A 13,501-nucleotide genomic window follows, 5' to 3' on the forward strand; every position below is an offset into this window, starting at 1 on the left:
ACTTACTACTTTTGGTATTCACAGAAGTTAGGATTTTGTCTTAAGTCTGTCTTAAGTCTGTCTTGTCTTAAGACAAACTTGAGACAAAATCCTAACTTCTGTGAATACCAAAAGTAGTAAGTTTAGGATTGTGTCTTAAGTTAGTTCTGTGAATCGGCCCCATTGAACTGAGCATGTCCACCCCCATGTAAACGACAGTATTAAGTGGCTATGCAATACATCAGGAATCACCTGCACCGTTGAAAAGCTGCGTTTGTGTCAAAGGGTAGTGGGAGGGTGGAAGCAGCAACGGGCGTAAAACAACTACTTTAAAGAAAAAGTGAGATAAAACACAGATAAGTAATGTTAGAGTAAGGAGACTCTGATCGACCATTGCTTCTCAGTCATGACCGGAAGTAACGTATCGGCTGAGTGAACGACTTAGGGGCCAGCAAAAAAAGAGTGACTCAGCAGTGAACCAATGGTAAGTAGCAGGCGGGAATAAAGTAGTTTGGTTGAATACAACAGGTCTTGCAGACACTGCATGCACGCTGCCTAGGCTCAACCTAAAATGAGACAGTATGAAGTGCAGATGGGGAGGAGAATGTGTGAAGATGAAAGATGAGGAAAAAATAACAAATAAGAGAAAAATAAGCCCCTACATTACTTAAATAAACATTTTGTACCAAATCAGAAAATATCTATATAACTCTTCTGCTTACATTTTGAACAGGTGTCCAACTATATGCTGTCGCATGAGCGTCCATGGCGAGACTATGCTCCGGAGCAGCCCCACCCTGACCTACCTTACCAGTGTGCAGGTGTCCCATATCCTGCGCGTGCGCATCACTGGCAGGGATCCGCTTGTGATCCAGGTAGGCAAATGTTGACAATTTTGATCACGTTGCTTAAATGTATCTGCGATATCTTGCAAAATCCTGCACTTCAAACTTTGTGAAAATGTATGCCCAATAACACTCCACCGTTGTTGTAAATGTACTGGGTTACATGTCTTCTGAATAGAGAAAGGCTTCTCCTAAAGATTAAGAATCTCTGGGCCTTTTGAAAACATTAGTTGGCTACCTTCTGTCTGAATATTTGAATTGTGGGTACATTTGCACAAAATGGACCACAGTTTGAGTACTAACAGTTGTATTTACTGGAAATCGAAATTCACCCAATACATTGATCATAACTTTTGGTAATCATGCTGGCCTATGTGTTAATGGCTTCTAAAGTATACACAAGAAAACTCCACTGAAAAAAAAGAAAAAAGAATTGATTATGGGACCTTGCTGCTGTGCAAGTAACAGTATAGAATTGTCAATGTAGTTTACCAGCTTGTTTCAAATACTGGATCTTGATAGAAAATGCCTGTTTCTACCACAAGTACACAGACAGATTGTGTTTGCCTTTTGTTTGTGAATTCAGGTTACCAGGTGACTGGATCCTTTTATGCTTGTGCACCCTCTGAGGCACAGAGTCCTGGACTCCCAGTAGAGCCAAGCATAAGGTCTGGTGAGGCCATAGCACTGTCTGGTAAGTACATTTCACTATGCGTTTGATGGTAAAACATCAGGGTCGGACTAGGACAGAAAACAGGCCCGGACACCAAAATAAAAGCGGTCCCCATTAGTGAATCACATAGCAAAATAATTGCCCCACATTTGAAAAAAGGGCAGTTTTTGTACTTGTAAAGGCATGTTGTGTAGGTGTTTTGCAAGATATGGGTAACTGGGTGTGTGTGTGAGCTTCCTACAGACTATGTTTGTTGTAACATCAGGGAAAGCATCAGTAAAAACTGGCCCATCAAGCCATAAAACAGGCCCACAAACCTCCCAAAAACCGACCCAGACACTGACCTATCTATCATACCAGCCTGTCAGGTACTGCCTGATTGCCCTAAAGGCCTGTCTGACCCTGTAACACATACACAAGAGCTTAACCAGCACACAGTGAATTCTACAAGAGGCCTACATTGCTCTTGGTCAGACACTGCACCAGCGTAGAAAACACATGCTAAACTTCAGGTTCCTTGGAGGGGCTATTCCTTTTCCAGACTTGCACGCTGGCAGCTGCTTATAGTGTGGAAGGCACAACTTGGCTAATATTGAGAAACTTCCATTTGCATATGGCTGGGACGTGATGCGTGTAAAATTGACCACATACAAACTCTGAAAAGGGTTGCACAATGCAAGTGCTAAGTGGAAGCAGTTAACTTAAGTGCCAGGTAGTCCTGAAGCTGAACCCCCTGAAATCTCTGTCAGTAAATCATGCTTATATACTGAAGTGTATTTAATTGAACAAAATAATCGAAGCATTGACACAGGGCCGGCTCTCGGCTCATGGTGGCCCTGGGCAGGGAGCGTAGGTAGGGGGCCCGGATGAGGGGGTCCGGGCGGGGCAGAGCGCGCAGGCCAGTAAAGAGGGGAGGGGGTCAGGGTGTTTAGTAGTGGAACAGAGCCGGAGGCCGCCAAATCCCTGCCAGGGGCCACCACGCAAATATGTATCCATCCTCAGAGGATTAATATGTTAAGGATATATATTGGCGTGGTGGCCCCTGGGGTTTGGTGGCCCTGTGCAGGTGCACAGCTTGCACATGCCTAGAGCCGGCCCTGATTGACATTTGATGGATTCCCATATCTATTTTTAAACTTCCCTTTAGCTGCCCAAAAAACTGAAATGTCTGGTCACAGAAAAAAAGCAATTCAACATTCCCTGGTGTTCCTTCTGCTTCACCTTCTCATTCTTTCTACTCCAGCCCGCTCTCCCTGGGCTTTCCACATTTCCCATGCCCGCTTGGCAGGGGACACAAAGGGATGGCCGAAAAAAAGGCACATGGTTAGCATATGAAATAACTCAAATAAGGCAATGTTGTAATATTTTGTTCAGTGAGCTACTGATTTCCTTGTGTTTTTTATCCTGTTTTCTCAACGCTATGTCAGTACACTTCTGTTCAAAATACTTTTGATGTTAGTACTTAAATTTAATAATTTATACGTTTTGTTTTTGAGATTAAAAACTGTTTAACATTTAATTGTTGGTATTTTAAATTTGACTTAAAAAAATAATAATACTGCCCTACCAAAGTAAACATGAACAGAATCAGGGTTCGGTTTACTTCCTTACATCACAGCATTCATGCTGTAATTTCTCGAACTAAAGGATACTATGAGAATAAATACAAAATCCACGATAAAGCCATTACTGTTTTTAGACTGTAAAGTCAGACCCCACACCAGAATGATAAAGCTTAAAAAGTATTTTTACGTTTTTCTCTCAATTGGTGATTGACATCATCTTTAGAATTTGTATAGTTAAATGGAAAATATATCCAAGTGAGATGGTGGCGCTATATACACACTGTGAAAGTGTGTTGAAAAGAAGAGGTGTTGAAATCAGGGAGCTTGGCAGAGACGGTGTGAAGCATTTTGTTGACTGTTTCCCAACCTAATTGCTTTTTTTTGGTGGAGTGTTTTGTAGTGTAGCACGGTTCATATGAAAGTGGGCTGAGGTTGAACTTTTATGAAGTTAAATTATGATGGGGAATTGTGATCAAGCGCTTTTGTGTTAATTATCTTGTTGATGAGCAGTGGACAAACCAGGGGGGGACAGGACTGTCTATGGTGACAAATCATTCAAAGACCAAACAACAATATGTTTAGCATGTTACTTACATGCTTCTAGCCTAATTGGTTCCACTCGACCTTCCTTAAACACCTAGATTTTGGTGTATTGTTCTCTCCCTAATTGACTTGTTGTTTGATGTATTGCACCCAGTGATGAGTGCCAGTAATCAAGAGTTTGTATTTGTTTTCCTTGATTTTGGGTGGTTAACTGGGTTAAGGAAGTAATGGGACATATCACTAGAGTGTGAAGAGAGAACCAAGTTCTAATTTCTTCAAGCACACTGTTGTTTTTCTTATTCCCCAGGCTATCTTTAGTGGTCACATGACTAGTCAAAGTGTGGAATTTATTAGAGCCAAACAGGTGTGGTGAGACAGGAGGATCAAGAACTACCAATTTGATATCCTTTCTTCAGACCTTTCTGAAGGCTGAGAGGAGGTGATTTCTTTTTGGTTGGGGGTGGGGGGACGGGCTGCAGAGTTGGGGAAGCAGGATGCTCCTGATGACATTTCATGGTCAGAGGAAGAGTGCTCTGTTGGTCTCCAAGTCTAGATGGGCTTTGGTAGGGGAACATCCTCTGGTGAGTAGGTAGAGGGTGAAAGTGGTCATGGAAACATGTCATAGGATCCCAGATGTAGTGGTGGGGTGGCAGAACTTATCCCATCCAGCTGTCCTGTTCCTTTTTTATTTTATCTTCTTCCTTTCTTGACCAGCTAGCCAATCACTCTGCAGTGTTCCTGTAGTGAGGCCCAAAGAGGTGGGAGTAGGATGATAGCAGGTGCCTTAGCCCAGCTTCCGGGAGCCGATCCAGCCATCCTCCTGTGGCTGGTTGGAAGAGCAAACTAGGAATGGGTGAAGGTGCCTTAGAATGTCCTCTTGGTTCACGATGTCCTCATCAAGGGCTGATGGATAACATTACAAAATGACACACAACTGTGAAAATGGAAGCTTAGAAACACCAATTGGCTCTCTTTCTGTTTGTAAGAGAGCGAGCAGTTTTATCACACTTTTTTCTTAGGAATGAACCTCTTATACATTTCCACTATTACGATGAAGAGTTGTGTCTCACGCCAGGCTTGACTGTTGATAAAATTGTTCAAGTTTAGAAACACTGCTATTACGCTGTCCACCGTTCCAGTTTGCTGTTTTGCAACCTACTGCACATATCAAAATGTCTGCATAGTGAAATGCCTAATAATCTTATTTTTCCACAGATTGTCGACTACACGTTTGCTTGTATTACCAGGCAACGCTCGTTGAAGAGGTGACAACCTCAAGCCCCGATGGTTGCCGGATTGAACATGGCCAAAGTTACGAGATTGGTCGCATGGACCAAGTGAACTTCCCATACCCAGAGGATAACAGCCTGCGAAAAAACATTGAAAAATTACTGAGCCACTTGGAACGAGGGGTGCTTCTCTGGATGGCACCTGATGGGCTGTATGCCAAAAGACTTTGCCAGAGCCGGATTTATTGGGAGGGACCTTTATCTGCCTACAGTGACCAGCCGAACAAACTGGAAAGGGATCAGGCTTGCAAACTTTTTGATACGGAACAGTTCTTGGCAGGTAAATACACCACAGGTCCTTTCATTTAAATACTCATTTTGCAACGCAAAATGTGTTTATCTATTAAGCAGATAGATTAATAATGTAGTTTTCCTATTCACTGCATTATAGTTAGGCCTGAGAGGGAGACTTTAGTAATTTATGTGTCCTTGAAATAACTCGGTTTGTGGACGAATCCCACAATTCTAAAACGTTTTCCTTAAATTCTAGAGCACATTTACAAAACACTCCTTCCAATAATTTGAGTATATTTTTTGTCGGGTCTTTAAAGAGCATACATCTAGCCTGGATGGGCAACAGAGCTGGGTGTTACAAAGAAACTTATACGGGTAACACTAAGAGACATATACAAGATACATAAAAGGGTAGAAGTTAAATATATCAGGCATAACTATGAACAGGTTGCTAAAGTAAATGGCTGGGAAACAGTTTGCATGGCAGCAGTTGTATGAGATAGGTCAAAATTCAGATGTATGTTAGAGGGGAGTCCCTTGTCTGAGAGTGAGAGATTCTTGTTCCAAAGCTTGGGTGCATACACCTAGAAGGGTGAACAGCCATTACAATGCGGGCATAACAACGCACTACCATTACAACTAAACTTTTACCGCGCATAATCCATTACAACGCATGCCATTACAACACATGCCATTACAAAGTAAGTATGGGTAAGTATTTTGGTATTTTTTAATTATATATTTTTTAAATTAATATAAAAATTAATATTAATTAAAAACATTAATTATATTTAATTTAATTTAGTGTATAATTTAATTAATAGTAATTTTAAGCCCTACACTATCCAACAGTTACCCTACTATTACACCTCCCTGGAGTTAGAATAGTAATTTTAACCCCTACACTATCCAACACTTACCCTACTATTACACCCCCCTGGAGTTAGAATAGTAATTGTAACCCCTACACTATCCAACACTTACCCTACTTTTACAACCCCCTGGAGTTAGAATAGTAACTTTAACCCCTACACTATCCAACACTTACCCTACTATTACACCCCCCTGGAGTTAGAATAGTAATTTTAACCCCTACACTATCCAACACTTACCCTACTATTACATCCCCCTGGAGTTAGAATAGTATTTTTAACCCCTACACTATCCAACACTTACCCTACTATTACACCCCCCTGGAGTTAGAATAGTAATTTAAACCTCTACACGATCCAATACTTCCCCTACTATTACACCTACTATTACACCCCCTGGAGTTAGAATAGTAATTTTAACCCCTACACCATCCAACACTTACCCTAATATTACAACCCACTATTAAATTTAATTAATATTATTTTATTTAAAATGTAATTTAATTACAATTATTAAATTAATTCTATTGAATTTTATTTTATTTTCATGTAAAATATTTAAAAAGAATTTAATTTAATTAAAATATATATTTTTAAATTTAAACCCATAAGCTTACTTAAATTTAAAAAAAAATACTTACCAATACTTACGTTGTAATGGCATGCATTGTAATAGCACCTGCGTTGTAATGGCATGCGTTGTAATAGCATGCGTTGTAATGGATTTGGCGTAGTAAAAGTTTTGTTGTAATGGTGGGCCCGATTCACAGAATGAACTTAAGACTCAATCCTAAATTTACTACTATTTTGGTATTCACAGAATGCACTTACTACTTTTGGCATTCACAGAAGGCACTTACTACTTTTGGCATTCACAGAATGAACTTACTACTTTTGGTATTCACAGAAGTTAGGATTTTGTCTTAAGTTTGTCTTAAGACAGACTTAAGACAGACTTAAGACAAACTTAAGACAGACTTAAGACAGACTTAAGACAAAATCCTAACTTCTGTGAATACCAAAAGTAGTAAGTTCATTCTGTGAATACCAAAAGTAGTAAGTGGATTCTGTGAATGCCAAAAGTAGTAAGTGCATTCTGTGAATACCAAAATAGTAGTAAGTTTAGGATTGAGTCTTAAGTTCATTCTGTGAATCGGGCCCGGTATGCGTTGTGAATGTATGCGTTGTAACGTCATACATCCAGAAGGGTGAACAGCCATTACAACATTTCCTAGAAGGCTTGCTTGCGGAGTCTTCTTTATAGTAAATTCTTTCATTTGATGTTGTGAAGGTTTTGTCTTCAGTAGGCTTGGCTGCCGTCCGAGATGGCAAATTTGGAGGCTAGATATTCAGGCTTTTTAAAGGTAACTTTGCATACGAGGCACTTGGCTATCAATATGACATGGGTTTGGCTGTTAGTGAGGCAGGCAGAACCCCATGATTTCTGTCAGGGGATTTAGGTTGGTGCCAGGGCGACCAGTAACTAGACCCTTTTACCCGTTGATACGTAAACCGTTGTTTGGAAGTTGGAAGCAAGAGGGATGATATGATCTTCTTGCGGTGGGAGAGCTCATATCGGGCCTTTCTTGAAGGGTTGAAGGGATTTTTTATGGAGAACTGAATTTATAAGTGTGCTTCAGAATCACCAAGCAAAATCTCCTATTACATAGTAATTAAGGGTGGAATGTGAATTTTTGCTGCATAATGTATTAGTTCTATGCGAACCGTGTCCTGCATAGTTAATAAGCTATTGTTACTTACGTAGATCCCATGTTCATTGCTGTGGAACTTGGAGAACCTTAAAGGTAACAAAACAGTTGTATTTAATTTCAGGTTAAAAGCAAAGGCACTATCATTAATTGCAGATGTGACCTTGGAGCAGGTGGAGGTTGACAAAAAGCCTCCCTAAGGTGTTTTGTCCTGGTATGCTGAGGATGCACAGTATTTTATAATTGCAAAAGGTTGAAGACCAGGAATGGACTTTTGCCCCTATGCCCCTGCGTAAGGCGGCAATCTCGAATGGATTTTGATTAATACAGTTCAAATATCTATATCGAATATATCTTCCCCCTTAGGGATTGTGGTGCTTTGAACGAGTCCCCATCCCGTAAGGTCTTAAATGTCGGATAGAGGTGGGGGACTTTATTTATAAAACCTGGTCCTGTTCAGTCCTTATGTTCTTTTACGAGGGGATATGCCACACATTACAAGCAGTATTGAAGTGACCCGAATCCAAAAATTACCCGACTAAATATACTTGAAGATGAGGGCTTTCCAAGTGCTGAGAAGTCCCTGCTTAGGCTGGGTCTAGCACTGGGGAAAATACATTACTCAGAACTGGAGGAAGTCCACATCCCCAAGTACTACCAGGTGGAAACATGGTATGGACTTGTGTTTTATACTTGAGTTCTTGAAATATGAGGCATGGGGTTGTCTCCCAAAACACTGTAAGACTAGGGAAAATGTTGAGTGTTACTGAGCAGAAGAGGTAGATGATTGACATCAGCGTTTTCCATTCCCGGAACAACAAAGACTACGTGGTGGCCAACTTGGAAATATCTGAAACTGATTCGCACCCGCGCCTTGGGTAAATGAACTTAGACATATAAGATGTATGGCAGTATTGATCTGAGAACCTTTATTCATGTGATAAATGTGCTCTATGTTGATTTATGCTGTTTTAAGGTAAATATAAAATACAAAGTAGAGATTAAAAAATGGTTGCAAAAGGGCACCCTATCCCAAATTCGGAATTCTGTTTCTAGAGTACACTCTATGAGAATGCCTCACGTTTGACCGAAACATTTCTTTGACATTTTACTGAAACAAAGTGTGTTTTCTTTTTAACAAGTTATTTTCAAAAGTAGTGAAATTATACAGATTTTTACTTTAAATATTATGTGAACTTGCCTCTAATTTTGGGACTGCAACTTTTATGTTGGATCAAAATGGAACGTAATCGTGTTAAATAATATGCTTCAAAATCCTCTTTGCAGTGCTTCCCAATCTTTAACAAACTTTCGGGTCTCACCTAGCTTTAATAAACATGAGGCGGCGATTTTTCCGGTTTCAGTGAATATGTGTCATTTGTGCTTCACTAAGTAAAGGATCTTGATTTGTTTTGATCTTATTAACATCTTTGCTTAAATCACACATCTGAATTACAAAACAAATCTGCTTCATATTTTTTTTGCTTTCCTAACTGCTGAACATGTACAGTTGATTTACTGGTATTTGCATTTTTTTGTGTGTTGTAAAAATGACATTCACAGGCCTTCCATTCCCAATCTCTTGTACCCAGGAAGATTAGATTTTACCCAGATCTGTGACTGGCAGTGAATGTTTAAAAATGTTCAGCATTCCGTCCATCATCTTTTTGAGTTGCTATAGTCGCCCTAAGTGGGAAGGGTGTGCCCAGACTTAGGTCCCGTGCTCACTGTGTCACTGGATCCAAGCTAGACTGGCGGATGAGGAGTGATACCCCGACACCGGTCCCAGGATGCTTGTTTCCGGTCCAGGGACGAAATGCCCTAGCAGTTCGGAAGGAATTATTCCTATGGGGAGCTGGGTCAAGACTGATTTGCATATGGTGGTTCCAAACTGGGGTGGCATGGTGAGCAAAAAAACGATGGATTCAACCCAGATCAGTTACTGGTGATGAATGTTTGACAATGTTCAGCATTCTGTCCCATCATCTTTTTGTGTTGCTATAGTTGCCCAAAGTGGGAAGGGTATGCCCAGACATAGGTCCAGTGCTAACTGTGCCACTGGATTCAAGCTAGTCTGGCGGATGAGGGGTGATACCCCAAACCTGATCCCAGGATGCATGTTTCTGGCCCAGAAAGGACCGCATGGCAGTTCTGTCCGGGCGTTTCCCCTGTGGAGCATGGTCAAAACTGATTAGCATATGGCTGGGTCCAAACTGGGGTGACATAGTGATCAAAAAACAATAGATATAACCCAGATCTGTGAAAGCGGGTGAATGTTTGACAATGTTCAGCATTCCCTCCATTTTTTTTGTTTAAAATTTGTTTATTGGGATTTTACATTACATGTCATATATTGACATCTTACATTGTTATAATGCATTGATGCATAACGGCAATTGGGAGCAGAGTGATTGTAAGTAAAAGCATACACATTTTTACTGCATCACAGCCATTTTAAAAAACCAGACGCTAGAGGAATTGTCTGGGAGGAACCCTCCTGTTGGTTTGTGCTTTTTAGCGATAGCGTTGTACATTCTGGCCGGACGTGCCTCTGATGGGCATGCATCAATATTCCACTCTTATGTTTTCTTTCCCAGTGTTGTCATATCTAATCTTGTCTGAATGTATTCCCATCTAACTGTCATCGGAGCCGTAGCTGCCGATGTGAAACAGCGAACTGTCAACTATGGGGTGAAACTGAAGGGGGCGTTAGGGAGCTTTCGGACTGTGTGTCGAGAAGATTGATAGTGCGGGCGGTGTTGTTGCCATTTTGCGGTGTAGTGACATGGAGGTGTGATGGTACGTATGTGAGGGGGGGTTGAAGCCCTCATACCGGGGTATCTTAGTGTAGAAGAGGAAGGCTCAAGGTACAACTTTTGCATAGCGTTGGAGTTAGGCTGGTGGGCCCTGTCGTGGGACTACTGCTGCTGACCCTACCGGGGATAGAGGTGGGGTCTGGGATTGGGAGTCAGCTGGTGCTTCCGCCGGGGTTGTTCAGCACTCCCTCCATCATCTTTTTGTGTTGCCCCATGAAGATTTTCACAAAATCCACTTTGCTTTTCTAATTTGTCAACATGTGAAAAGATAAATATAGAACGTAAAGGCATCTTTATTTATTGCTTGGAGTTTCGTGACAGATCAAAAATCGACCCGTGACCCATCAATGAGTTGCAATCCAAAGTGTTTTGGAAAACACTCTTATAACGCTTTCTAGAATACTGAGTATTCTAGATGTACCTCATACATCTTTAAATATTTTGTTAATAATTACATTTTTGGACTCTTGTTTTGCTACCCTATTCGACAACAAAATAACGATTATCTTTCACAACTTGAAATAGTTCCAGAACTCTGACTTGTGCAGTTAGAATTCCTTGACTAGGTCTTTGCACTGAATTACTTTGTTCACTTAGGTGACATGCTGCAACCCCAATATACATATTTCATTCAAGTTACACTCAGTCTTTCATCTCCTAGGACAGATACTTGCCTTTTTATTCTAAATGAGAGCACAACTTGTGTTGTTTATGCCAATGTTGCTCTCTATATGAACCTCTCTAAACCTTCTCCTTGGTATTATTACCTTTTTAGATTTTACCTAAAATGTATGTCTTTGTTGATTCAATTAGAAACTCTGCATTTCATTCCACTGTGACATCCCTTTCCAGTTCTGCCCATCTGGGTGTTTTGTGCTTGGCATCACTAAGAACAAAACTGGTATACAGAAGAGTCTGTCTTTTCCAGTAACTCTTTTTATTGGATTCCCCAAACCCTTGATTAGGAATCTGTATAGTTTCTTTAGTGAAAAGATGAGTTTATTTTGGTTTCATTGTAATGAGCCGCCTCATTTAGTTCCTCTTTCTATGTTAAACCCTTTCAGTACTGGTCATTTTATTAAGTTTTTTGCCATAGAAGTATTTCAACCCAGTTCCAAGATGATCCCCCAATATTTTTCTTAGGACAGTAAAAAAGTGTTCCCAGGTCACATTATCAAAAGCCCATCCCAGGTCAAAGCTAATAATTGAACTTAGTGCTGAAACGATCATTTGGATTAAATCTGTTTGGGGATTTGTATTTTCCTGTGATTTGTACCTTTTATTGGAACACAATTGCTCTCTGCTGATCAGGTGTCCAGGCTAGAGGTACACAATTTTGTGAGCACTTTACATCATTGTTGATAAGGGTTTAAGGCAATAACTTGAGCACTGTGTCAGGGCATCATCTGGTTTGAATGTGACCGTTATAATCAATTCTTTCGGCTCCCTTCTGAATAGATTGGATTCAACACAAGTGTTCTACAAAATTGGTAAAATAGACAATAATTTGGACTTAACGGTATCCTAAAACTCTACTTGAAATCCATCTATTTGCTGCATTCGCCTATTTGCCATATCCTTTGCTCACCTTTTTAATCGTTTTAGAAACTTCAAAATCTTGGATACCCATGGACTAGCAGAACCAGAGCCCAAGTGGGTGATTCCATTGAGTTGGATAACACATGTTACCAAAATATGCTTCTAGAATAGCTACAGTAACATCCCTAATGACTGCCACAGCAAAAGTGCATTGGATGTCATAATGATGAGGCATAGCGTACTTATGCAGAAAACCTTGGTAGGACAAAAAGGGAGGCTTTGCCATTACCAGGGAGCACATCCAAAGACTTAAAACAGTTTGATCACATATCACTTTTAATGAAACTTTGTAAAAGATATCAGCCAACAGGACATTGTTGTACTGCTGTTAATTAAGAACCAAGATTATGATCTGACATGGGCGCAGGTGAAGTTATCAGATCACTAAAATTGAGTAATCATACGGAGATTGCTATCCATTCACTTAAATCTGACCTGAGTCCATGAAATACTAAAACAAAATTCAATAGCGTGCAGTTACGGCCCAGTGTGGTTGCCTTTATATGGCTTGGTTTTTGGAAAAGGAGCTCCATGCAATAATCCTGTATAACACGATGCTACATTTGCCATCCTCTGTTAGCTTATTGAAGGATGTCATCTATTCTTCACTGGAAGACATATTTTACCTTAATAATGGTAGACCAAATCGAATAGGATTTTCACAATTCAGCGTTGATGTTTGTTTATATTAAAATTACATTTTAGAGCTATGTTTTGAGCATCAAGTATGAGGTCACTGTGAGAATGTTTTGCTGGGGTCCCGATATAGGGTAGAATCGAAGAGATTTGATGGAGATGAGGTTATCACTATTCAACCCATTACATGGAGATTTTTGTTAATTGTACTGTATTTACTTTCCCATATGTATGGATTTGCTCTGTTTTTTTTAGTTGAAATCATTTTCAGCTATGGCTTTAACTCACTAAAAATTATTTAAATCATATTAGCCTTCAGGGACATGGTATTGTTTGGTTATGAACGCGGTAGGCATATCAATAAGCACGTAAAGGAAAAGAGACAGGAGTATCTCCACCGTGGCTTTAGTCTCAGTTGTTGATTGGAGCTGTCTTTTTTAAACACCTGGGCTTTACTGTTCTTTCCACCCTCAAAGCAGGCACGTTCATCCAACCAGTCGTGGTGAAGTCTTTGTGCTGATTGAGGAACAAGAGGGTGTCCTCACTGTAGTTCTTTTAAGCATGGCATATTTTCAGAGTAATACCATGAGAGAACACCTGCTTATGTGAACATGCTTTTGTGACTATCCACTAACATTATTTGTGGGTGTTTTTTTTTATTATTGGATGTTGTCCTAACCAAAACTATCTTCCCTTCAACCCTCTACCCTAACCATGAACTAACTGCATTTCTCCACGTCA

At 40.2% G+C, this 13,501-nt stretch overlaps 1 protein-coding gene across 2 annotated transcripts in view; it reads left to right on the forward strand.

The window, feature by feature from the left end:
- Positions 1-13,501, forward strand: part of IRF4 (interferon regulatory factor 4) — a 96,345-nt gene that overhangs the window by 58,249 nt on the left and 24,595 nt on the right. Inside the window, exons 5-7 of one of the 2 annotated variants that reach the window (XM_086965051.1) lie at positions 713-854; positions 1,411-1,518; positions 4,821-5,174. In XM_086965051.1, the coding sequence (XP_086821177.1) occupies positions 713-854; positions 1,411-1,518; positions 4,821-5,174 (604 nt within the window). The remainder of the gene's footprint in view (positions 1-712; positions 855-1,410; positions 1,519-4,820; positions 5,175-13,501) is intronic. The other variant, XM_086965052.1, reaches the window with a different exon arrangement.

This window comes from Lissotriton vulgaris, chromosome 4_1 (genome assembly GCF_964263255.1).
Source record: "Lissotriton vulgaris chromosome 4_1, aLisVul1.2, whole genome shotgun sequence".
Classification (NCBI taxonomy): Eukaryota; Metazoa; Chordata; class Amphibia; order Caudata; family Salamandridae; genus Lissotriton; species Lissotriton vulgaris.